We start from the raw sequence: 22,551 nt of genomic DNA, 5'->3' as shown, positions 1-22,551 counted from the left end.
AAAGGCCATTTGTCTCCTACCTTTCGTTGTCTTCTCTGCGCCGCCGTTCGCCTAAGATCCCGTTTTTTTGTCGGTATGTAAAGGAGTTCTCTTGTAGCATTGGGGGCGGTCCTCAGCACTCAAACAGCACTGGTGGTGTCTCCAATGCTGCCAGAGAACTCTTCAGCGCCGGGTCTTCACCGCGTCTTCTTCCGGCGGAGTCTTCTAACTGCTAGGCCTTGGGCAAGCCAACTGCGCATGCTCGCGGCCACAAGAAAAATGGCCGCTTACATAGTATTGTAAGCAGCCATTTTCTTGTGGCTGACGGGCATGCGCAGTCGGCTTGCCCTAGCCCAAGGCCTAGAAGTTAGAAGACGCCGCGGTGAAGACCTCGTTCCAGACGAAGATGGAGGCGGCGCTGAAGAGTTCTCTCGCAACATTGGGGCCACCCCCAGTGCTGTTTGAGTACTGGGGCCCGCCCCCAGTGCTGCGAAAGAACTCATTTACATAACAAAAAAAACCCCGGGATTTTAGGTGAACGGCGGTGTGGAAAAGACAACGAAAGGTGGGAAACGAATAGCCTTTCTTAAGGCTATTCTGATGTGTTAATGAAGAAAAAAAAACAGTTTGAAAGATCCCTTTAAGGCATTGAGGAAATGCAGCTTTTTTTGTGGTTTTTTGAGCCAAAGCCAGGAGTGAATTGAGCAGAAGGGAGAAGTATAAGAATTTCCTATACATTTCCTATTCCTTTTGTAGCCATTCTTGGTTTTGGCTCAAAAAAACTCAACAAAGCCTGCAACCAAAAAAAAGCTGCGTTTCCACGACGTGGGGCCTTAGCCTTCACGTTGTGGAAATGCAGCTTTTTTTTGTTGCAGATCGTGTTGCGGTTTTTTGAGCCAAAGGCAAGAATGGCTACGAGAGTAATGGGAAATACCCAAGAAGTTCTTATACTTCTCCTTTCTGCTCAATCCACTCCTGGCTTTAATAAAATAACAACACAATCTGTAACAACAGAAAAAAAAAGCTGCGTTTCCGCAACATGGGTCCGCAGCTTAATGGGGTTAAGCTAAGTCAATAAGTATCATCTAATCACAGGATAGTTAACTTGCAGATCAATGTGGGTCCAACTGCTGAGAACGAGGTCCCATTTTCACAAGACATGTAGAGGCAATACCGCTTCATTCATCTATAAAGGGACAGCCAGGAATAGCCAAGGGCAGTCACTTCACTCAAATGGAGAAAGCAGGACCCCATTCCCAGTAGTCTGGCTCCCAACGATTAGCAACTTATCACTGTAGATAAAAGCTATAGGGGTTGAACCAAGGTAAGTACTTTACATTCAAGTGTAAACCATTTAACTGATGATTAGTTGTATACTTAATGCAGACCTTTCACTACCTCCCCTAACTAACATTCTCCAATAGGTAGTTATCGGGCGAGCGCTGTTTTCCTTCTTGGCCGAAACCTACCAGGGGGCTGGTCCATATTTTCTCTGCATTCTCCAATAGGTAGCGCTCTATCAATTCCAGCACAGTTATATATATTTTTTTTTTCCTCTAGCCCCCACCATTCTAAGGAATCATTTCTGTTAGTCCAAAAAGCTTATTGGATGCTGAAACAGATTTTTTTTTTTTTTTTGTAGCCCCCATTATTTTTAGGTAATTATTTCTAACTGTGCCTGAGCACCACCTATTGAAGGGTGTAGAGCGGGGGTCAGCAACCTTAGGCAGTCCAGCTGCTGTGAAACTGCAACTCCCAACATGCTCCATTCACTTCCTTAGGAGTTCCAAGAACAGCAGAGTAAGTATGCATGCTGGGAGTTGTAGTATTACAACAGCTGGAGTGCCGAAGGTTACCTACCTCTCATGTAGAGTGTTGGAATTGGTGAAAGATACTCTAAGATGGCCAAGATGACGTGTAATGTTAGCTCAAACTGAATAGATATTAAAGCTGCATTGCCAGGGAAGGGAAAACACCAGTAAGCAATAAATAAGTGACTATACAATCTATCATCTGCAATAACCCAGCATCCATTCAGTTTCCATCTACTAACATTAAATAGTTTTCAATTTACAGTTAAAAACTTTCCAAGCATCCAAAATATGTAAACCATTCCGGGCGCAGTTTGATGAATGAAACCATGTAAGACACAATTTGGTGTAGTCTATCAAGCAATCATTAACATATTACTATTTTAAAAAAAAAAAAAAAATTAAAAAGAATCATAAGTCCTGAATTGAACCATTAAAAGAATAAAACGAAATCTCACATTAGATATAGACTGCGCAAACTAAAGATTCAGTTCAATACTGAGAAGATATGTCTCCCAAAAAGTAGAATTCAAGCCTGGTTACCCGTGTATACAGCATATGATAAGGTCGATCATGACGAGAGCAAACTTCAAGTTTTTTTTTCTTTCCCGCGTTCTCAAATGTCAGACAGATGGTCCAGTCATACCTATGAGGAAGGGATTAGGCTTCCAATTCGGGTCATAGGTTTTCATCTGTCTCCAATTGCGACATGACCAAAATAGAACAGAAAGTCGACAGCTTTTAGCGCCTCCTGAATACTATAGGAGACATCAAGTCCACAAAACCGTTCAAACGGCGTTCTAGCAAGCGTGCAAGGTGCTTCTGACAAGACCTAAAACTTGTCCCGGTCCAATGGTTTGCATGTAAACAAAGCTTACAAGTCTAAAGGCTTGGTAGCCGGCAGGAACGTAACTCTAGCTATGGGATTCTTTGGTGATCCTCTGTAGCGACTATGCTCCCTACCAGACAGGATGCGCATTGCGTTATTATTGGGTGTTGTAGCAGAAAGATCAGATTTCTTTCCGGAAGGTCGGGCTGTACCCTGGTTAGTTAGATCCTCCAACACAGTTTTTTGTGAGTTTCCATGGTTGCTGACCGAGCTGGGTGTATTCAGTACAGGATGTTTTGGAACCCTAAAGTTTCCTCGAAAAGAATAGATAGATGAACGATCTACGGAAGATTCCCGCCTGCTTTCGTTGGTTAAAAACACTTCAGATGACAATGATCCATCAAAGCTAACTGCTTTTACCAGTGGAGATCCAGAACAATTTTCCTTCTGCTCCCCGCCCGCTTGTTTTTTAACCCCAGACATGGAATTTATGCGCCGAACAGACTGGCGTACGGGTGTACGTTCAAACTTGATGGGCGACTTGATTTTCAGGGCTGCGCTATGATCATTTAGACAAAGTTTATTGAAGTGTTGTATGTGGTCCGACACCCTGCTGGTCCTACGATGAGGCTTAGGAAGAGGATTTGGGGGACCCTGCAACACAGCTGGAATGGGCACTGCCATCTGTAGTATGGGCTCTGACTCAGCCAGTGTGTCATGTGCATTGGTAGTAAGTGGACAGGCTGGCGAACTCACATCACAAATATCTTCCATCATTTCTTCTTTCTGTTGTACACATGCATTGTCATTGATATTGTCACTTTCCTCCACAATCTTCAGTACAAGCTCAGAGGCTTCAGCTTGTCCGATGCCCTCCAAGTCACTGTCTTGTGTGCTCGATTCCTTTTCAGCAAGGCAATTCTCTTCTGCACATAAGTCTTCTTCAGATGTACACCCATTGACAGCAATATTGTCCAAGCTGCAGTCCTGACCTGCAGCATTACCAAGAGGGTCAGAGATTACATCAGGACTGTCTTCTACAGACTTTGAGCATTCAACAACCGTATGAAGATCACTCCCGGATTCTGTAAATGCCTTTGTGATTTTCTGTACAGTGCTCTGTGCCTGACTCTCTCCTTCTTCACAGAGGGAGGAGTCCTGAGTCTGCTCAGAGCTTGCCACAAGAGATACCAAGTGGTTGGGCATGGCTGGGGGCTTTCCAGTTACAAGAACAGGCTCAGAATAGCAGTTTCCAGCATAGAGGTACCCACTTCTAGGAGTCTCCTTGTCACACAACTGATTAACAGGATGAGGTCCGGTCCAAGACAGGCGATGACTGGCGTCATCAGATTTCTTTGGGGTTAGTAAGTTTTCTTCTGATTTACTTATTTTTTTTGAGCCTGTGAAAAGTCAGAAAGAATAATGCATTAACATTAAGAGTGGAGAAGAGCAATATATAAATGTATTACAGACAAACACAAAATAGTAAAAATGTTAGGTAATCTTCTATTAATGTGTCTATCCCCCATAAACAACATTTATCCCTTTTCAGGACAGCTAGTAACTGAATCCCCGAGTCCTCTGTGTGATGACAGGTTCACACCAGTGCTCGATCTCAGTTTTGAGGTTTCCGTCTTCTGTCGACAGGAGACGGAAACCCGGCATTCAGTGTTCGCCAGTGAGCGCCTTCTGCTCTCTGCTGCGAAATTTTTTTTTTTTTTAAACTGGACAGAAAGTCCTGCATGTCCGACTTTGTGTAAAAAAACCCAAAAAAAACGTTTTTGTTGCGGAGAGTTGAAGACGCTCACAGGCGGATACTTTTCAAACCCATTCAAATGAATGGGTTTGAAAACTAACTGCTGGTTTCAGTCTCCTGTCCAGTTTCCTGGGGCAGGAAAACGGAAACCTGCAAAGCGGAGAGCGGGCGTATGTGTGAACCCGCCCTGAATGGTACGGTAGTGTGCATGCATGACCATTGTCCATCCACTTTCATAAGGCAGAGAGCTGCGGTCAAAAACTGTGTGGTGCTCCTGCATGCATTTTGTAGCTCCTTTCACGCAGGGGAGGCAGAGACCCCTGTTTTCAATTTCTGTGCCCCAGCAATTAGACACTTAACCTGTAGACAGGGGATAAGTTGTTGGTAAGTAAACTGTAATAACTGTCCTGCTCACATTGTGATTATCTAATGATAATGAAAAGCCATTGTGAAGTAGAGGGCCCATAGAAAGCCTATAGCTCATATAGTACAGAGAACGCACTCCATCCAATGGCATCAACTGAAACACCTATAAAGGTTATACAGGGCAACATACGTATCTGATGATGGATACAGTTCATCCAAGCAAGACCATGCCATGGGTAAAGTACAAGCAAAGAAGCCAAGGGTGCTTTGCTCCTGCTGTGCATAACATTGGTCTATTATGCCATATAAAATATTACTTGCGCATTCACATTTGGCTAAATTGAGCTGTTAAAACCCATAGGAGGTGAAATATCCTAGTACCACTAATAAAATGCTGTACAACCAGTTGCCTCTTCTCTACAGTTATCGCTGTAACTTGTTCCTCCATTTCATATCTTGTATTAAAGCAAATAATTTCACTGTAATTTTACTTATGATTCTTCCACATAGAATTTTACAATAACGCAAATATATAAATTAATAATACTGAAAGTGAACCGGTCAAGTGATTCTTTTTCCATCATAAATTGGCCCCACCATGTACAAGCAAACCGCGTGACTAGTGTAAAGCTGCTCCTGCCCACCATGACTACTTAGGGTATTTTATATATGACAATTCGAGGCTTTCAAAATTTGATAACTTTACTTTGCTGTAACAGAAAGGTTACAGAGAGAACAAAGAGTAAGGGAATTTCTTTATCCTGCACATGAGGGGTCTGGTTTATGGTGGAAAAAAGATCACTTGACAGGTTCTCTAGAAGCTAAACCGGATGGAGGAGCCTGTCTCTTACCTGTACTTACAAATGGACTGTCAGCTGGTGAAGAAACAACATCTGGCTTGCTTCCAGAAATATTAAATTCTTGCGAGTTTGCAAGTCTCCAGCCAATGTTTTGGGACCGAATACTAGAGGGAATCCCAGTGCTCTGGAAAGAATTTAAGAAAAACCAAGAACAAATTAAACACGTTTTATAAAAATGTGAAATAAAACCTAAATCAGTTAAAAAAACAAAACAAAAAAAAAAAAAACACAAAACAAACCCACCCACAGCCCTAGTCATTTTACAGTACACTGACAACAGTACCACTAATAAAATGGTGTACAACCAGTTGCCTCTTCTCTACAGTTATCGCTGTAACTTGTTCCTCCGTTTCATATCTTGTATTAAAGCAAATAATTTCATTGTAATTTTACTTATTCTTCCACATAGAATAAAAGGGGAAAAAGGGACGATCCAGGAAATTACAGGCCGGTAAGTCTGACCTCGATAGCAGGAAAAATCTTTGAGCAAATTGTCAAGGAACATTTACTTCAATACCTGGATGGGAAGGCATTAATTAACCAGAGCCAGCACGGCTTTATGACCAATAAATCTTGTCAGACTAACCTGATTTCCTTCTACAACAAAATCACTGAATGGTTGGACCAAGGGAATGCCGTGGACATAGTATATCTTGACTTCAGAAAGGCATTTGATAAAGTATCACATAACCTTCTTATTGAAAAATGATTAAGTATGGCTTTGACAAAAAATCAGTTAGGTGGATTCACAACTGGCTTAATGATCGGGCACAACGAGTAATACTAAATGGCTACACATCGAACTGGAAGAAAGTCAAAAGCGGGGTGCCGCAGGGCTCTGTTCTGGGCCCAGTACTTTTTAATATCTTTATAAATGATCTGGACGATGGAATTATTGGGGAACTCATAAAATTTGCAGATGATCCGAAGATAGGAGGAATAGCCAACACTAGAGAGGAGAGAGAGTGTATTCAAAAGGACTTAGACACACTGGAACAATGGGCTGAGGCGAACAAAATGGTATTTAACAGGGACAAATGCAAAGTTCTACATCTGGGTAACAGAAATGTAAAAAACATATATAGTATGGGAGGAATAGAACTAAGTGATAGCATAGGGGAAAAGGACTTGGGCATAATAGTAGATCACAAATTCAACATGAGCCAACAGTGCGGTGCTGCTGCAAAAAAGGCTAATAAAATTCTGGGATGTATTAAGACAAGCATTGAATCTAGATCAAGAGAGGTCATTATTCCGCTGTACTCTTCCCTGGTCAGACCACACCTGGAATACTGTGTACAGTTCTGGGCGCCTCAATTCAAGAATGACATCGATATATTGGAGCAAGTCCAGAGAAGAGCAACCAAAATGGTGGAAGGTCTGCAAACCATGTCCTATGAGGAGCGGCTAAAAGAACTGGGATTGTTTAGTTTGCAGAAGAGAAGGCTGAGGGGAGATTTAATAGAAGTCTACAAATATCTGAAAGGTAGTCACAGTGCAGAGGGATCTACCCTATTCTCATTAGCACAAGGAAGTACAAGAAGCAATGGGATGAAACTAAAGGGAAAGAGATACAGATTAGACATTAGGAAAAACTTTCTGACAGTGAGGGTAGTGAGAGAGTGGAATAGGCTGCCACGGGAGGTGGTGGGCGCTCCATCAATGGAAATCTTCAAGCGGAATCTGGATAAACATATGCTGGGATGATTTAGGAAAACCTGCACTCGCAGGGGGTTGGACCCGATGGCCCTTGAGGTCCCTTCCAACTCTACCATAAAAAATAAAGTCTTGGGGACCCCTGTACTTGACATAAGTCCCATAGGTGGCTCTCATATCTTTAAGACTTATTTAGGGGAATACGCCTTTGACTCCATAGGCTACACCATATCTAAAGAGAGGGGCTATAGAATTATTAGACAAGGGCTATACAAGCAGCATTATATTTTCCACACAGACTCACCACATCTTTACTACTTTTTCCTAAACTGAATCTTAGACGAAGCGACCGGCGCACCATCTCTGTCCTACTTATTTTAGGAGAGAAGCAGCCAGTTTTCCCCGATTCCACTCTGGAAGAAAGTTTGTAAGAACATTCGATAAGATGAATAACATTTGTTGGTAAGTATAAAGCAGTGGTTCTTAACCAGGGTTCCATCGGACCCTAGGCCATATGCACGGTTCATTTTGTGTACCAGTAAAAAAAATCATATACCTATGTCTTGAATTTGGAAAAAAATCATATTTGATTTATCACTACAGAAGGATTCGGTGAACGTGCATATGAAACTGGTGGGTTCGGTACCTCAAACAAGGTTAAGAGCCACTGGTATAGAGGATGGTAAGTGACAACGCAGCATTCTAGAAGACTTACCTCTGCACTTTTCTGTTTTCTCGCCTCTTGCTGCGCCTTAAATTTCTGGCAGATGGTGAGAAAGAGGATTCTGATGCTTCAAAAGAAACACAAGGGCTTTTATCAGCCACAGCTAAAGGGGAGGAATAGGAAAAAACTAAATAAAAAAAAAAAAAAAAAAACAACAACACGTACTACATGCAAAAGAGGAGATTTACCAACACAAATGCAAAAGAAAAGTAACAGCGAAGCTCAGCAACCACCCAGGGTGCTGCTAAATCGTCAATGACAGTTGGATTATAATGGGCCAGAGTCCCAAAGTGACCAGGTCTCATTTTTTCATTGTCTAAACCAAACTAACTCCAAGATTAGGAAACCCTGATCTAATCTACAACTTCTTCTCTACTGTTGGTTGGAAATACAACAAAGATGAGGTATGGCTTTTCAGTGCCCTGGTCTAGCAGGGCTTTAATATTGATAGATTATTATAGAGTAGTCCTTAATATCATTTAGTGCTGGTCCGACTTCTGGCACCACCACCAAAATAGCCGTTTGAGGGTCCATTCACACGGAGGAAAATGGTGAGGAATTTAGTGTGGAATTTCTTCGCAGAAAAAAAAAAAAAAAAAAGCCTCCCATTGACTTCAATGGGTTCCTTTTTCTGCTAGCACTGAAATTCCACACCAAATGCCTCACCATTTTCCTCCATGTGAATGGACCCTAAAAGAGCAGCGTTCCAAGGCAAGTGCTGCAGTCTGTCCATTGCATATCAGACACCATATTGTACATTCTGTAGCACATCTCTGTCGCAGTCAACTGAATGGGACAGATACACGTGTGGTACCAGACACAGCCACTACAAGTTGTACTTTATAATGCAGAAGACTTATTGAGCACTACAATCAATTCACTGATTGATGGGGGTGCCAGAAGTATTGCTACATGAACCAACACTGTCAATAATGAGGTTCCAGAAAAAAATGTGTATATATATATATATATATATATATATATATATATATTTATATATACACGCACAAATACTCATTATTAGTCATATTCTGGGGGACACAACTTTGTTCTCAACAGTATTTGCTTCTCCCCCGTAAAAATAAAAAGTAAGTGCCAATCTGGAGATTCAGTATATATACCAGAGGCTGGTGTTGACCCTCCTCCAAAAAGAGCGCTGGGCAGCAGTTCAGAAGGCAGATTGTGCTTTATGGATTTCCTCTTCTTAGTAGAAATCCCATGCGCAGAATCCAAAGGCAGCTTTCTTTTGGCACTTGGTGTAAGAATTAACGGAGTAACCATAGAACTCAGGACTGGAAAAAAACAGAATACATGGTTCTTCACGTATGTACACAACAGTTTGGGAACATTTGCACACTAAAGATACATTAGATATTAGCCATATGTTAAAGCCGGCCTCAATGTTGGTCATTGGAAAAGTGGTTAGGAAGTAAATAAAAGCACTTTATGCGGGAAGGTTAAGTTGTAGGCAAATTGTTCTCATTCTATCGCCATGCATTCAAGAAGGGTTTGGTTTTGATGGGCAAAGAGCAAAATTGGAAAAGGTTTCATATACATTGAGATTGGCATATAGTTCAGTCTTACAGCACAATTCCACTTCATGTACATGCAGCATGCTTAGTAAATACAGGCAAACATGCATGACCGCACTAACAGGTCATCAATGTCAAATATTTTATGGCATAGGAAATGTATCTGAAACCCTTTACTTCTTAAAGCGATTTAGACAATGCAAGGAGCGGCCATCCTACAAGGTGCTGGTTAACAGTGGTTACCTACCAGTCCTGCCAGTCAGAGGAGTAGAGGAAGGAGTTCTATTAGTTTTAATCTTATTCAAAGCTCCACTAACAAAATCTGAAATGCAAGACCAAGTATTCTTCCATAAATGTGGGTGCTGCATAGAAAAGGTTTCTCTCGCAGTAAAAGGATCCTGTTACCTTGTAAAAGGAGAGTAATCTATGTGTAGCATGTTATAGAGCCGGAGGAGCTGAGCGGATGGATTTATAGTTTTATGGAAAGAGTAAATAGAATTGCCGTATATACTCGAGTATAAGCCGACCTGAATATAAGCAGAGACCCCTAATTTTACCACAAAAAAAACTTGGAAAACCTATTGGCTCAAGTATAAGCCGAGGGGAGGAAGAAATCCACCACTGCAGATAAGAAGTCTGGTCATGTGCATTACAGCTTAGTAACTCCATGTGCCTCATAGTAATAGCTGTTAACCCCATCATGTCCCTCACATTAACCCCCTGTGTGCCTCACATTAGAGTTACTGATAAGTGGGACATATGGAGGTAATAATTAGGCATCTTCATAATTAAGATCCTTCATTAGTACCCTCATGTGTCGCACATATCAGTAACCCTTATATGGGGCCAACAGGGGTTAATATGAGGGACATGATGGGGTTAACTGTTATTAATGTGAAGCACATGGAGTTACTGAAACTAAATTAATAACCACAAATGCCTGACATTAATAGGCAGAGTAACTAAAGGAAGGTCCCTGTGTGTGTCACGTTACTGCAGCTTCCTCTCCTCCATACAACAGACATCTTCCATAAGACACAATGAATCCTGGCCACTCATCTGCAGGGTAGATGCTAAATCCTAGTGCGCTAAAGGACCTCTGATGACGTCATGACCATGTGATCGGACTCTGGTGTGGGCGGAGCTACTAGGATTTAGACTCAACCTTATCTGCAGATGTTACATACCAGTGGCTACAGGACCTTTGATGACATCAGTCACGTGACCTCATGACAAGCCAATCACAGAGCAGTAGCACTAAAGGACCTCCCCCTTCCAGTTTTCTGTGCTCCGTGGACCCTGACTCGTGTATAAGCCTAGGAAAGCTTTTTCAGCATGAAATATGTCGGCTTATACTCGAGTATATACGGTATATATATTTATATACTCTCCTGCTTATCCTGGGCTTAGGAGTCCAGTGGGCAGTGCTACTTGTATGAAAGTGTCCATACAGAAGTAGGATCACCTACTAGACTCCTAAGTCAACAAAGGACAGGTTTTAAATAAATCCATTGCAAGTCAGGCCTTACTCACATGTCTGTGTTTTGGTCCGTGATTGAGTAAAAACCAGTTTGTTTTTTTTAAAATAAGGTATAATGGATAGATTTGTGTCCATTCTGTGTTTTCAACCTATTCCTGGTTTCGTCTTACAATCACTGACATGTGAATAAAGGCTTATGCTAAAGTTTTCCCCACAAGACTGGCAGCCTGTTCAGCTCCTCTTTATCTGCAGGAAGATCAGACATTTTCAATGTGACAGGGTTCTTTTAAGAACTGCACAAAGTTTAAAATGGTTTGTATTAGGGTTGGGAAAAACAAACAAACAAAAAATAATTCCAAAGTCTTCAAAATAGAAAAATGCCTATTTTTTTTACATAGTCTACAATTATTGATATTGTATAATTAGATTTCTAGTCTGATACGCATTTGCTTTCGTAGTCTAAATTCGGGAAAAGGCTTCTGATTGAATTCCTATCCTCACTGCTTCTGTCTGACCACAGTTGTCAGCTATTTGGGGTGGAATTAGAGTCGGGCTGTAGCAAACAGCCATTCCTTCCTTCCACAGATGTTCAACAGATAACTACCCTCCCTATGTACACTTGGAAAAGCGTGCATGTGTTCTCAAGTGAAAGTGAGGAATAGGACTCTGCCAATCCCCTCCTTACTCTTCTAAAAGGCCCGGTTCACATCAGCGCTTGGGTTTTCATTTAGGGAGTCTGCTTGGGGACCCCACGAACGGAAATCTATACGCATTAAAAAGCACTTTTCTCTCTACATGTTTTGTGCGGAAATCGAGCAAAAATCACCGGACCCCATTATAGTCTATGGGGTCCGTGTGGTTTCTTATGTAACCGCTTTTTAATGCATATAGGTTTCCGTTCAGGGGGTCCCCAAGTGTACTCCTCAAAAGGAAACTCAAACGCTGATGTGAACTGGGCCTAACATTTGCAGTCATGAGAAAGGCAACACAAGCCTATACACAAATAAAATAAGCATCCAGCCAAGGTTCGGCAAACGTTAATTCCATGTGTATGCCAACATTTACATTACTGTACTTCCCATTTGTCAAAGTGCATTTGCCCAGCACTAACATTACCCTAGTATTACTATATAAGTTAGGAACAGAATGAGGTATACATCCCACTACCATTCAGGACAGAAAGAACACATGAATTGGGACACAATTTTACTTCATCTAGCAATGCAATAGGAATCTCACATTTTAAGTATTGGCGTAGCGATTTTGCAGCTACAGATACAATTATTAGTGAGTAACTGGTATGCTTAAGCACTGGCAGTATACACTGTAAAATAAGTGTAACATATATAATTACTGCAATTAGGACTAAGAAAGCTTCATGTATTAGGTGCACAGTATTTACAGATAAAAGTCAAAATTCAAAGCTGAAAAATGCAAAAAAAAAAGAAAAAATCCTCAAAATAAAAAAAAGACGTATAAACATTGTACTTGTGGATACAACAGAAAAAGGATAAAATAGAGAGGTGTATAACTGAATTATCACCTCTGCTAATGGCATACAATTGCTATTCTAGAAACTTTACCTCCAACACTCCTCCGCCTCCTTCTCTTCCTCTCCCCAGGAGATTCGACATCTTCTTCAGAGACCTCAGGTCCAGGAGTATCAGCTCCCACATCCACTCCCAGCATGCCCGGGATCTTTTCTAGAAGAAAGTCAGGCACACATCCTAGAAGAGAAGATATCAAAATGGAAATGAAAGAAGAAATAATGCCAGTACAGTACACAATGAAGGTATACCAATGCTGTCTAAGGCTTTACAAGGCTAGATACATCAAACAAGGATAGGAAGTATCTATGTTAAAGAGGACCTTTCATCACTTGGGGCACATGTGGTTTTATATACCGCTAGAAGGCCAACAGTGCCCTGAATTCAGCACACTGTCCGCTTTCACGATCTGTGCCCTGGGTGAAGAGCTATCGGTGCCGGTACCGTAGCTCTTCACCGTCAGAAGGGCATTCCAGACAGTCAGTCAGGAACACCGTTCCTCACAGTAACGCCAATAGCGCTGTACTGTGAGAGCAGGGAGGAACGCCTCCACCAGTGCTATCAGGAGGGGAGGGGGCGTTCCTCCCTGCTCTCACAGTACAGCGCTATAGGCGTTACTGTGAGGAACGGCGTTCCTGACTGTGAAGAGCTATGGTACCAGCACTGATAGCTCTTCACCTGAGGCACAGATCATGAAAGCCAACAGTGCGCTGAAATCAACACACTGTCGGCTTTCTAGCAGTATATAAAACCGCATGTACCCCAAGTGATGAAAGGTCCTCTTTAAAGGGATTCTACCACTAAAACACTTTTTTTTCTAGTTACCACGTCGGAACAGCCTTTAAAAAGGCTATTCGTCTCTTACCTGTGGAAGTGCTCTCCGCCGCGCCGTTCGTTCAAAATACCGGTTTGTACCGGTATGCTAATTAGTTCTCTCGCAGCGATGGGGGCGTCCCCATTGCAGCTCGAAAACCGACCGCAGCGCCGCCTCTCTGGTCTTCGGTGTCCTCCCCTTGCTTCTTCAGCGTACTGTCGGACGCCGGCGCAGTACGCTCTGTTCGACGAAGATTGCCGAACGTACTGCGCATGCGCGAAATTGCCGTCCCAGCCATAGTGCGGGCACCGCAATTTTGCGCATGCGCAGTACATTCGTCAATCTTCGCCGAACAGAGCGTACTGCGCAGGCGTCCGACAGGCCGCTGAAGAAGGAAAGGGAGGATATCAAAGACCATAGAGGCGGCGCTGCGGTCGGTTTTCGAGCTGCGATGGGGACGCCCCCATCGCTGCGAGAGATTTAATTAGCATACCGGTACAAACCGGTATTTTGAACGAACGGCACGGCGGAGAGCACTTCCAAAGGTAGGAGACGAATAGCCTTTTTAAATGCTATTCCGACGTGGTAACTAGAAAAAAAAAAATGTGTTTTAGTGGTAGAATCCCTTTAAGGTTTTATTGTATACTGGAATGTATCAATACCTTTGTACCAGTATTTCGTATGAAAAGTCCCAAACTTTCGCATACATTTTGTGCAAAGCAGTACTGATTAAGAATTTGGCATTACACGCTTATCTTAAAATTTAGTCACCCACCATCACAATTACTTCTTAACCACATATATACTTTCGTAGAGGAAACTAGTGACATAATAAACATACTTTTTATTCTCAAAATGCAATCTGGCTACAGAGAAAAATCAAGTTTAAATCCATATGTATGGTGATGTTCAGTGCACTGCAATGGCTACCAGAGCCCGTTTTTGCCTACAGTCATCACAAATTGGGACCGCTCATTCTTTGCTACTGGGCAGCGCTGTGCTGCAACCACAGGAGAAAAGAAGTGATCAAGGAGGCTTGCCCACACCAAAGCTGCACTTAACAGCTCAAATTCATAGAAGATAGCTTATTTGGCTGCAAAATTGCACACACATAAAAAACAAAACACAAAATACTTCAATAAGAGATATGTTCACTATATCGCTAATAGCCCTTAAAACTGCATGCAAGTGATTTGGTAATTTTGACGGTGGGAGACATCAATTTAGTATCTTACCAATATCTGCTGGATGATCTATAAGAGTTTTGACAACTGCCGCTTGGATACGCAGCTTCTTTTCCGTACTGGGAGAAATCTTCTCATTGTCATCTGAATGTAGTAAGTTCGGAGCAAATATCACCGCCAAGTTATTGCTGTCCATTCTGTTTGAGTCGCAACTGCAGAAGTTACATTGCATTTACAATTAGTTGATTCGTTTTTGGCGTATTACCTGATCCCCTCTGTGCTTAGATACAACTGAAATTCCAGTAGGTTCCTACTACTGTAAATGCAAATGCTGCAAGTCACACACAAAGCAAGACCCATTTACTCTCTATTCCACCATTTCCTTCCCTCAATAAAGACACACACAATTATTAACACAATGCTTTTACTTACCTTTTAGACACCGAATGCAGAAAGTTGAAAAAGTATCGTAAGATGGACACTGTCTGATCAGACATGAGGCAGGAGATGAGCATAGTCGCTGAAGTCCTTTCCTCATCACTTCCCAAATTCTGAGCCTTAAATAAAGAATCCTGGAGATCTGCAGGAAGTACAGGATCTGGCAGTTCCCTGAAAAACTGCTTGAGGATGCTTGCGACATCACAAGGAGGAGCTTCTGATAGACCATCTTCTCCTTTTTCCAGTTTTGTCTATGGAAATCCAAAGAAGAAAAGCAAACATGTTGTATTGGTCACTTACAAATGTCAAGTTATTCCTTCCCTTTAAGTATAGAGAGCACCATCTAGGTCATCTTCCGTGCTCTATCATAACTTATTATAGGTATTACTCTATTAATGAATCCTGAATAAATTTTTATGGAAATAAAGATGAAAAAAAAGCATAATCTGAATAAAAATAAAACCAGCTCTTGCTCTACAAACCCGTCCATTCAGTCCAAGGAGCTGAGCCTACCTTTAAAAGCTTCTGCCGCACAACAGATCCCGACTTCCTAAAAAGTCCTTCGGTGTGTATATGATCCTCCAAGTACTTGCATGCAACAACAAGAAACCTAGTGTAGGAAGGAAAACCGAACAATTATTTAAAAAAAAAAAAAAAAAAAAAAAAAAAGCAGCCCTCTTATTTAAGGTCCACTAACTTTTAGGCCACATTCACAGTGTTTTAACCTTGTGTGAGGATCCTAAAGGAAGAGCTGCTAAAATGCAGTGGCTTTTACTCTGCTGGAATCCAGGCACAGATGTGTTAATTGGGCAGTATGGCTGATAACTAGATTCCCAGCCACAGTGTGAAGACAAACAGAGGAGATATGGCTTACTGACTACACAGGCCTGGCCAACATATATACACCACAAAGGGTTAGGACCCATGAAGTGTGGGGGTTGAAAGGCTGTTACAAGTAACTCCTTACAAGAGACTTCAAGATGACCGAGATAACTTGGCTAATGAAGTCATTGCATCTCATAACAATGCATTGGACTGCGCCCCTTACATCTGCCAAGCTGAAGCCAGAATATCAGATTATTGTACAAATAGCATATTAGAAGTTATGGAATTAATGGTGCTATAAATAATAATAAATAATAATAAATAATAATAATAATAATAATACTATAAACAGGCACAGACAATGTCCCTTAGTAATATATCAGAAAATACTTAATACTCACGATGGGATATTTCCAAACACCGGAACACTCAATTGTGGCAGAGCATGAAGGGGAGAGCCAAAGAGCTTACCCTATATAAAACAGAGCAAACAAAACAGATAATGTTACTTTCATATCTGTATTTCCAGTACAGAATTCAACAAAAGTCCTGTAGCGACAACAAAGATATAACAGACTCCCGATGGATCCCATTATAGTCAATGGGGTTCCTCAGGATCTGTTGCTGTCCACCATGATTGACCGTTGTTCTGTTTTTGAGGTCTTACAATGGACCAAAAGAACAAGAACACCAACACGTGTAAGTGTAACATAAGACAAACCACGGGGTGAAACCGGCCTTAAATGCGTTATCTGAAATAAAAAAAAAAAATTAAGATACAGCCTTAGGATGGCTGACACTGATCATCTGTGCAATGGCGCAGCCAATACGCAGTATATGGAGCCATCTACTTCTGACTCCATACATTGTTCAGGGAACTGCTGTTCAGTGCAGGGGCTGGACCGACACCAATCTCAAAATTAATGACCTGCCCTAAGGAGATGTTATGAAGTTTTAGTCATGGACAACCCCTTTAATCATACCACAGAAAATGAGCACAATATAGTTATTTCCAGTCTCCCAAGCTGCCATTGAGGAAAGTCCTCGGGGTAAGGCTTGTTGAAGGATCGCAGGACAAAATAGCCTTTGTGCTTGCCAAAAGTTCATAAGAGCACAAGTAGAAAGCGAGTCCAATGTTCAATCAATGTCATCGAGAGGATTCAGAAAATATGGCTACAATGAGAGCACACGCAGTGTTCCGACTTTCTATTCTGTAAGTGTTAATATCCATGGGTGCTGATATTGAAGACTGGAACTATACTGGATATATAAAGCTCATACATGAGTATACTGAACTTCTCTTTTGCATACAAAAAAAAAAATTACTGATTTTTGTGATAACGGAGCTGCATGGCACACTAAGACAGACATCTTTGGAAAATGTAGAAGCAGCCCTACACGGTAGTGTCATTAGTTAGATAGAAAGGTTCTCAGACACCTTTAAAAGGGGTTCTCCAACACTCAATATTGATTCCCTATCCTTAGGATTGGTTATCTACACTGGACCATTGGGGGTACAACACCTGAAACCCCACTGATCGGATGGTTCTGTACACTGTGTACTGGCCATGCCACACTTTTGCTACTCAGATCCCATTTACGTGACTGGGAGCTGCGCTGCAATAGTACGGCCACTACACAGTAGATGCCAGTTGTTGAACCCCACACCGATTCAATACAGATGACACATCCTAAACAAAGCCGATCAATACTGAGTCTTGGGGAACCCCTTTAAGAATGTACAGAAACCTTTCAAGCACTATATGAGATTATAGCAGCCCTGATTTCCATAAGTCTTTTGAAATGAAGCACTAGAAGCAATTTGCCCAATACACAATTTTTTACCCCCAACTGTAAAGAAAACACCATTGTAGACAAAAGGACAAGCCTATTACACCTCTACAAGGATATATACTGTTATCATACATAATGTCTATTGACCATGGGAAAATACAAATAAGAATAGTGCAGATAATGTATGTCCTCCTATTCACATTCATGTAGAGACTCCCTAGTGACATCTGGACTTGAAAGGGTGTAAACTGACACCTTCCTGTATCCACCCCAAATCATATACAAGTTTCCATTCAGGAACTATCCTCCAATCAATGGTGCCATTTGTTCTTGCAGCAACACTGACAATCCAGTGTGTATAGGAACAGCAAAGTGGATGAGATCTGAGCAAATATCATCCACACCCCGCAGAAACTGACCAGCAATGGATTCAGTCTATTCATTGTCAATGGAGAAGGTAAAATCTACAACTAAACCCAATTGTCACTGGAAAGCTGCAGCTAAATCCTCCAGTCCAAAAAAAAAAACAAAACAAAACAAGAACCTAATAAACGTGTCACAAGACCTGACCACAGCTACGGTCACATGTAATGACACATTGCTGGAAGCTGAACGCCAACTCCCTGTTGGGGGAAGTTCAGTGGATTCGAACCTAGGACTCTAGCGTTAACCCAATGAGCCATATAAATGGCACATAGAGCGTTATGGAGAGCTGTTACCAATAGGAGACAACCCCTCTAAGCTCCGCACATAATATAAAAAGACAAGTGTTCCAACATGTGTCTATTCAATTTATTGAGAGATCTTTCCTCAGAGACTTCTTGTAACAGGAACTGTACCATATAGAACATCCTTGTACACACGACTCCAATATTTTCAATCGAGTGTCGGTGGCGAAAAGTCATCTGACTGTGGGTGGTCAGCACAATTTATTTATGGATTTTCATCTTGTTACCATCCAACATGATTTTTTTTTAAAGATATTGATATGCTACGCTATTATCTGGAGCTCAACTGCTGATTGGCGTGGGAGCCAGACTTCCATCAATCTGACATTAACGACTTATCTCAATAGGCAATCAATATCCATATCCCAGAAAACCGCTTTAAAGGGGCCCTATCAGCAAAATTATGCTGTATGAGCCCACGTATACGTGAATAGCCTTGAAAAAGGCCATTCAGGCACCGCAAATGTTATTTTAACCTAAAATAAAACCATATTTGTAAATCATATCGTATTGTGCACAGTCGGACGTCATCTTGCCGTCACGCCTTCCCCTTCTTTCAGCGACATTATCCTGTCCTGGCTCTTCCCCGCCTTCCTCTTCTGTTCTTCCGGCGGGTTGTGTTCAAATCCCGCGCGTGCACATGACATCGCCATTTTTGTTGTAGTTGGAAGTACTCCTTAGAACTACGCGAGCATACTGCACATGCGCAGTACGCTCATGAACTTCTTCATTCCGGAAGATGAAGAAGGCGGGGAAGAGCGAGGACAGGAGGACGTCGCTGGAAGAAGAAAGAAGAGGAAGGTATGACAGCAAGATGATGTCGGACCGTGGAGGACCGCCCACCATGCACGATAAGGTATGATTTACAATTATGTTTTTATTTTAAAACAGGGGAGGTTTAAAATAACATTTGCGGTGCCTGAACTGCTTTTTTAAAGGCTATTCACGCATATGTGGGGCTCATACAGCATCATTTTGCTGATAGAGCCCCTTTAACATGCCTTACTCGGCTTCTACTGGAGATAAAGCAGTGCCATAAATATTCTGACACCATTAGGCTGGGTTCACACCAAAGTCTGCTCTCCATATGAGGATTCTGTTCCCTTCCCCGCTTGAAAAATTCAGAGAAAAGCGCTTCAAGCAGCGCTTTTCTCTCCACATTTGTCACCCTTTTCAAGCAGACCCCATTATAGTGGATAGGATCCGAAGAGATATTTTAAGGTTTGTGCAAACAGTAGTATTAGAATTCTGTGCAGGCTCAGACCTATAGCGTTTATGGGTCTATACTGTACTCCTATATGGCTCTAACATCATCAGAAGCATATTCTCTTGGATCAAAGGCTCTATGTAAATAGAGACATAATAGGCCTCAGACTGTATATGATGGTATAAAGGTTTTTCCTGCTGCTTTTCACATGAATTGTATTCTTTAGCTATTTGAATAGAAAACAGTCACTTGAACCCAGGATAAAGGCAAGTCAACATGGACTAATTTTCCATCACATATTTTGCCAGTTAACGAAAGCTGGTGTTAAATCCGCACTGCGGGTCAATTTCTGCATTTATTTACCAATTTTTGGGGGGTAGATTGTGAGCCCCACATAGAGCTCACAAGGTACATTTTTCCCTATCAGTATGTCTTTGGAATATGGGATGGAAATCCATGCAAACACGGGGAGAACATACAAACTCCTTGCAGATGGTTCTATGCCCTTGGCGGGATTTGAACACTGAGCCACCGTGTGGCCCCCTATTTTGCTGATTTTCTGTAGAGCATCAGCACTGTAACCACCAACATTGACGACGAGTACGGCGAGTTTAATGCTGAAACTATAGAGAGATTTGCAAATTTTAGAAAGCTTTATCTGAAATTTTCAGATTTTCCATTTGATTGGCTCTAAGAAGACAAGTGACATGTCACACTACCCAGTAATCATAGTCAAAGCAGATTTCTGCGATACACGTAAACCTGCAAGTCCAAGCCTGGCGTACAGGCGGTGCGACACATGCTATACATTCCAGTAAGGTCGCCCGGGGACATATTTATAATTGTTTTTTTGGCATGTATTTGCAAAAAACCATCACATTCCTGCAAAAACAACACAACGGCCGCCACAACTGCCACAGAGTGATAAACAGTAGTGTACGTGTGAACATCTACAGCGTCCGGATACAATAACTAGTTGACATACATGACAGCTGGCCACAATACACATATGTACAACGGGCAGCCATCTGATACACCTGACGCGTTCCGTCGCCCCTATACTCACAGTGTGTATCGATCGTTTTCCAGAATCTGTCCGTAACTTGTTCCAGTGTTTGATTTTGATGCCATATGAGCGTAATTGTTGTATAACCGCCAGCCGTGCCAGGCTATGGTAGTCTGGAGTCTGCTTCATTGTTACTGGGGTCCTGAGCCTGGCACCAGCTTCCTGCCACCCTCTATAGCCTTCACACTGCACTTCCTATGCCTCTATGTATCCAGCATTACAACCTGACCATGTGTCAGTATTCACACGACCTCCACTTCATGCCCTATGTCACAGCTGCACCACACAGTCCACCATTCAGACCAGGCGGCTCACACCTACGGTACAGGCCGTGCCCTCACTTCCCGCTGCCATCTCACTTGCTTTGCCCTCAGTTACACTTCTCTCTGCCTTCTCCCCTTCTCGGCTCCGTTTCTTCTCTACCCGCTCCCGGCTACTTCGATCTGATTGGTCAGCGATAGTTCAAATCTCAGGCCCCCGGGTTCCCGTGGTAACAGGGCTGTCCAGAACGGCGCCTGATCGGACAAAATAAACCTTGCAAGAAGCTGATAGGCGCGTGAACGTCGCGATGTCACGTGATACAGAGCAGCTGGATACAAAGGCGCTGTAGAGACAGGAGGGAGGGGGCGTGACGTCACTTGTGTGTAGTATAGGGACGGCGGGCTGATGGTGGAGGGGGAACGGTGCACAGAGCTGTTGTTGTGAGGAGCGTATGCGCTCCATATCCCGTGTGTGGTGTGCAGCTGCTGACAGTTACCTCAGCCACTCTACTCTCTAATCCTGGCAAGGCACCCATGATCTGAAGTAGAAAAAATGCCCTCCTAACAACCCCAAGTGATAAAGGAATAGGTATCAGAGTACAGGGACAAGAACTGGGGTGCCCATTACTTTATTTACTTCCAAGACCCGGTTCACATCTGCGAATGGGTTTCCGTTTGCGGAGTTCGCTTGGGGACCCCCGAACGGAAACCTTATCCACCTAAAAAAGTGGTTACCTTAGGAAACCTGCGGACCCTATAGGCTATAATGGGGTCCGTGTGGTTTCCACACAAAAAACGCAGAGAGAAAAGTGCTGCTTGCAGGACTTTTCTCTTCATTTTTCATGCGGAGAGGGGAACGCAATGGCCCAAACGCAGATATGAACTGGGCCTAAGGGGGCATTCACACGGAGTAATGCGGCACTGATTCTGGCACAATAACTCACGTAAAAATCAGCGCTGCAAAACAGAATCCCATTGACTTCAATGGGTTCCATTTAAAACGCGTAACACATTGAAATCAATGGGTTAAAGAGGACCTTTCATCAGATTGGGCACAGGCAGTTCTATATACTGCTGGAAAGCTGACAGTGCCCTGAATTCAGCGCACTGTCGGCTTTCCCGATCTGTGCCCTTGGTAAAGCGCTATCGGTACCGTAGCTCTTTACAGTCAGAAGGGCGTTTCTGACAGTTAGCCAGGGGCACCCTTCTGCCCAGCAGCGCCTATCGCGCTGTACAGTGTGAGCGGGGAGGAACGCCCCCCTCCCTCTGCTCACACAGCCAAACACTTTCTGACTTCCGCTATGTCTTTCGATCCCGCCATACTCCTGCATGCTTGGCAGAGTGTGTACCTGTTTTCAATAAAGAGGGGAGAAAGCTGCTGTCTGAGAACAAACAGATGGTGCAGTTGCTGTCAGGAAAACCCCCTACACATTAGATTATTGGTAGGTTTGGGCCACAATCATCTAACTACTTCGGTACCGGGCCAATTTGTAGTCCAAGACCAGACACATTTTAGTTTTTTTTTTGTATGTACAGTTTTGAGGGCTGTAACATTTTTCTCATATGTCTCATTCAACTCATTTTTGCGTCTTTTTTTCGGGGACTCATAGGGCTGTATTTTTATGTTGTTTTTATTTTTGAATGTACCGTATATACTCGAGTATAAGCCGACCCGAATATAAGCCGACTCCCCTA

General features: G+C 42.6%; 1 protein-coding gene across 1 annotated transcript; it reads right to left on the bottom strand.

Moving 5' to 3' along the window:
- Positions 1 to 2,543: 2,543 nt before the first annotated feature.
- On the bottom strand, positions 2,544 to 21,018 carry ARHGAP11A (Rho GTPase activating protein 11A). The gene is made up of 12 exons (XM_075282989.1): positions 20,597 to 21,018; positions 16,203 to 16,273; positions 15,490 to 15,586; positions 14,971 to 15,227; positions 14,590 to 14,750; positions 12,577 to 12,720; positions 9,761 to 9,835; positions 9,103 to 9,273; positions 7,973 to 8,084; positions 7,562 to 7,670; positions 5,593 to 5,725; positions 2,544 to 4,019 (listed from the first exon to the last, which is right to left on the bottom strand). Exons 1-12 carry the CDS (start codon positions 20,723 to 20,725, stop codon positions 2,665 to 2,667), a joined length of 2,814 nt encoding a protein of 937 aa, XP_075139090.1. The 5' UTR covers positions 20,726 to 21,018; the 3' UTR covers positions 2,544 to 2,664.
- Positions 21,019 to 22,551: the final 1,533 nt, after the last annotated feature.

The sequence above is a fragment of the Leptodactylus fuscus genome, chromosome 7, assembly GCF_031893055.1.
Source record: "Leptodactylus fuscus isolate aLepFus1 chromosome 7, aLepFus1.hap2, whole genome shotgun sequence".
In the NCBI taxonomy this organism is placed as follows: domain Eukaryota; kingdom Metazoa; phylum Chordata; class Amphibia; order Anura; family Leptodactylidae; genus Leptodactylus; species Leptodactylus fuscus.
This window is presented reverse-complemented; position numbering and strand designations above follow the sequence as displayed.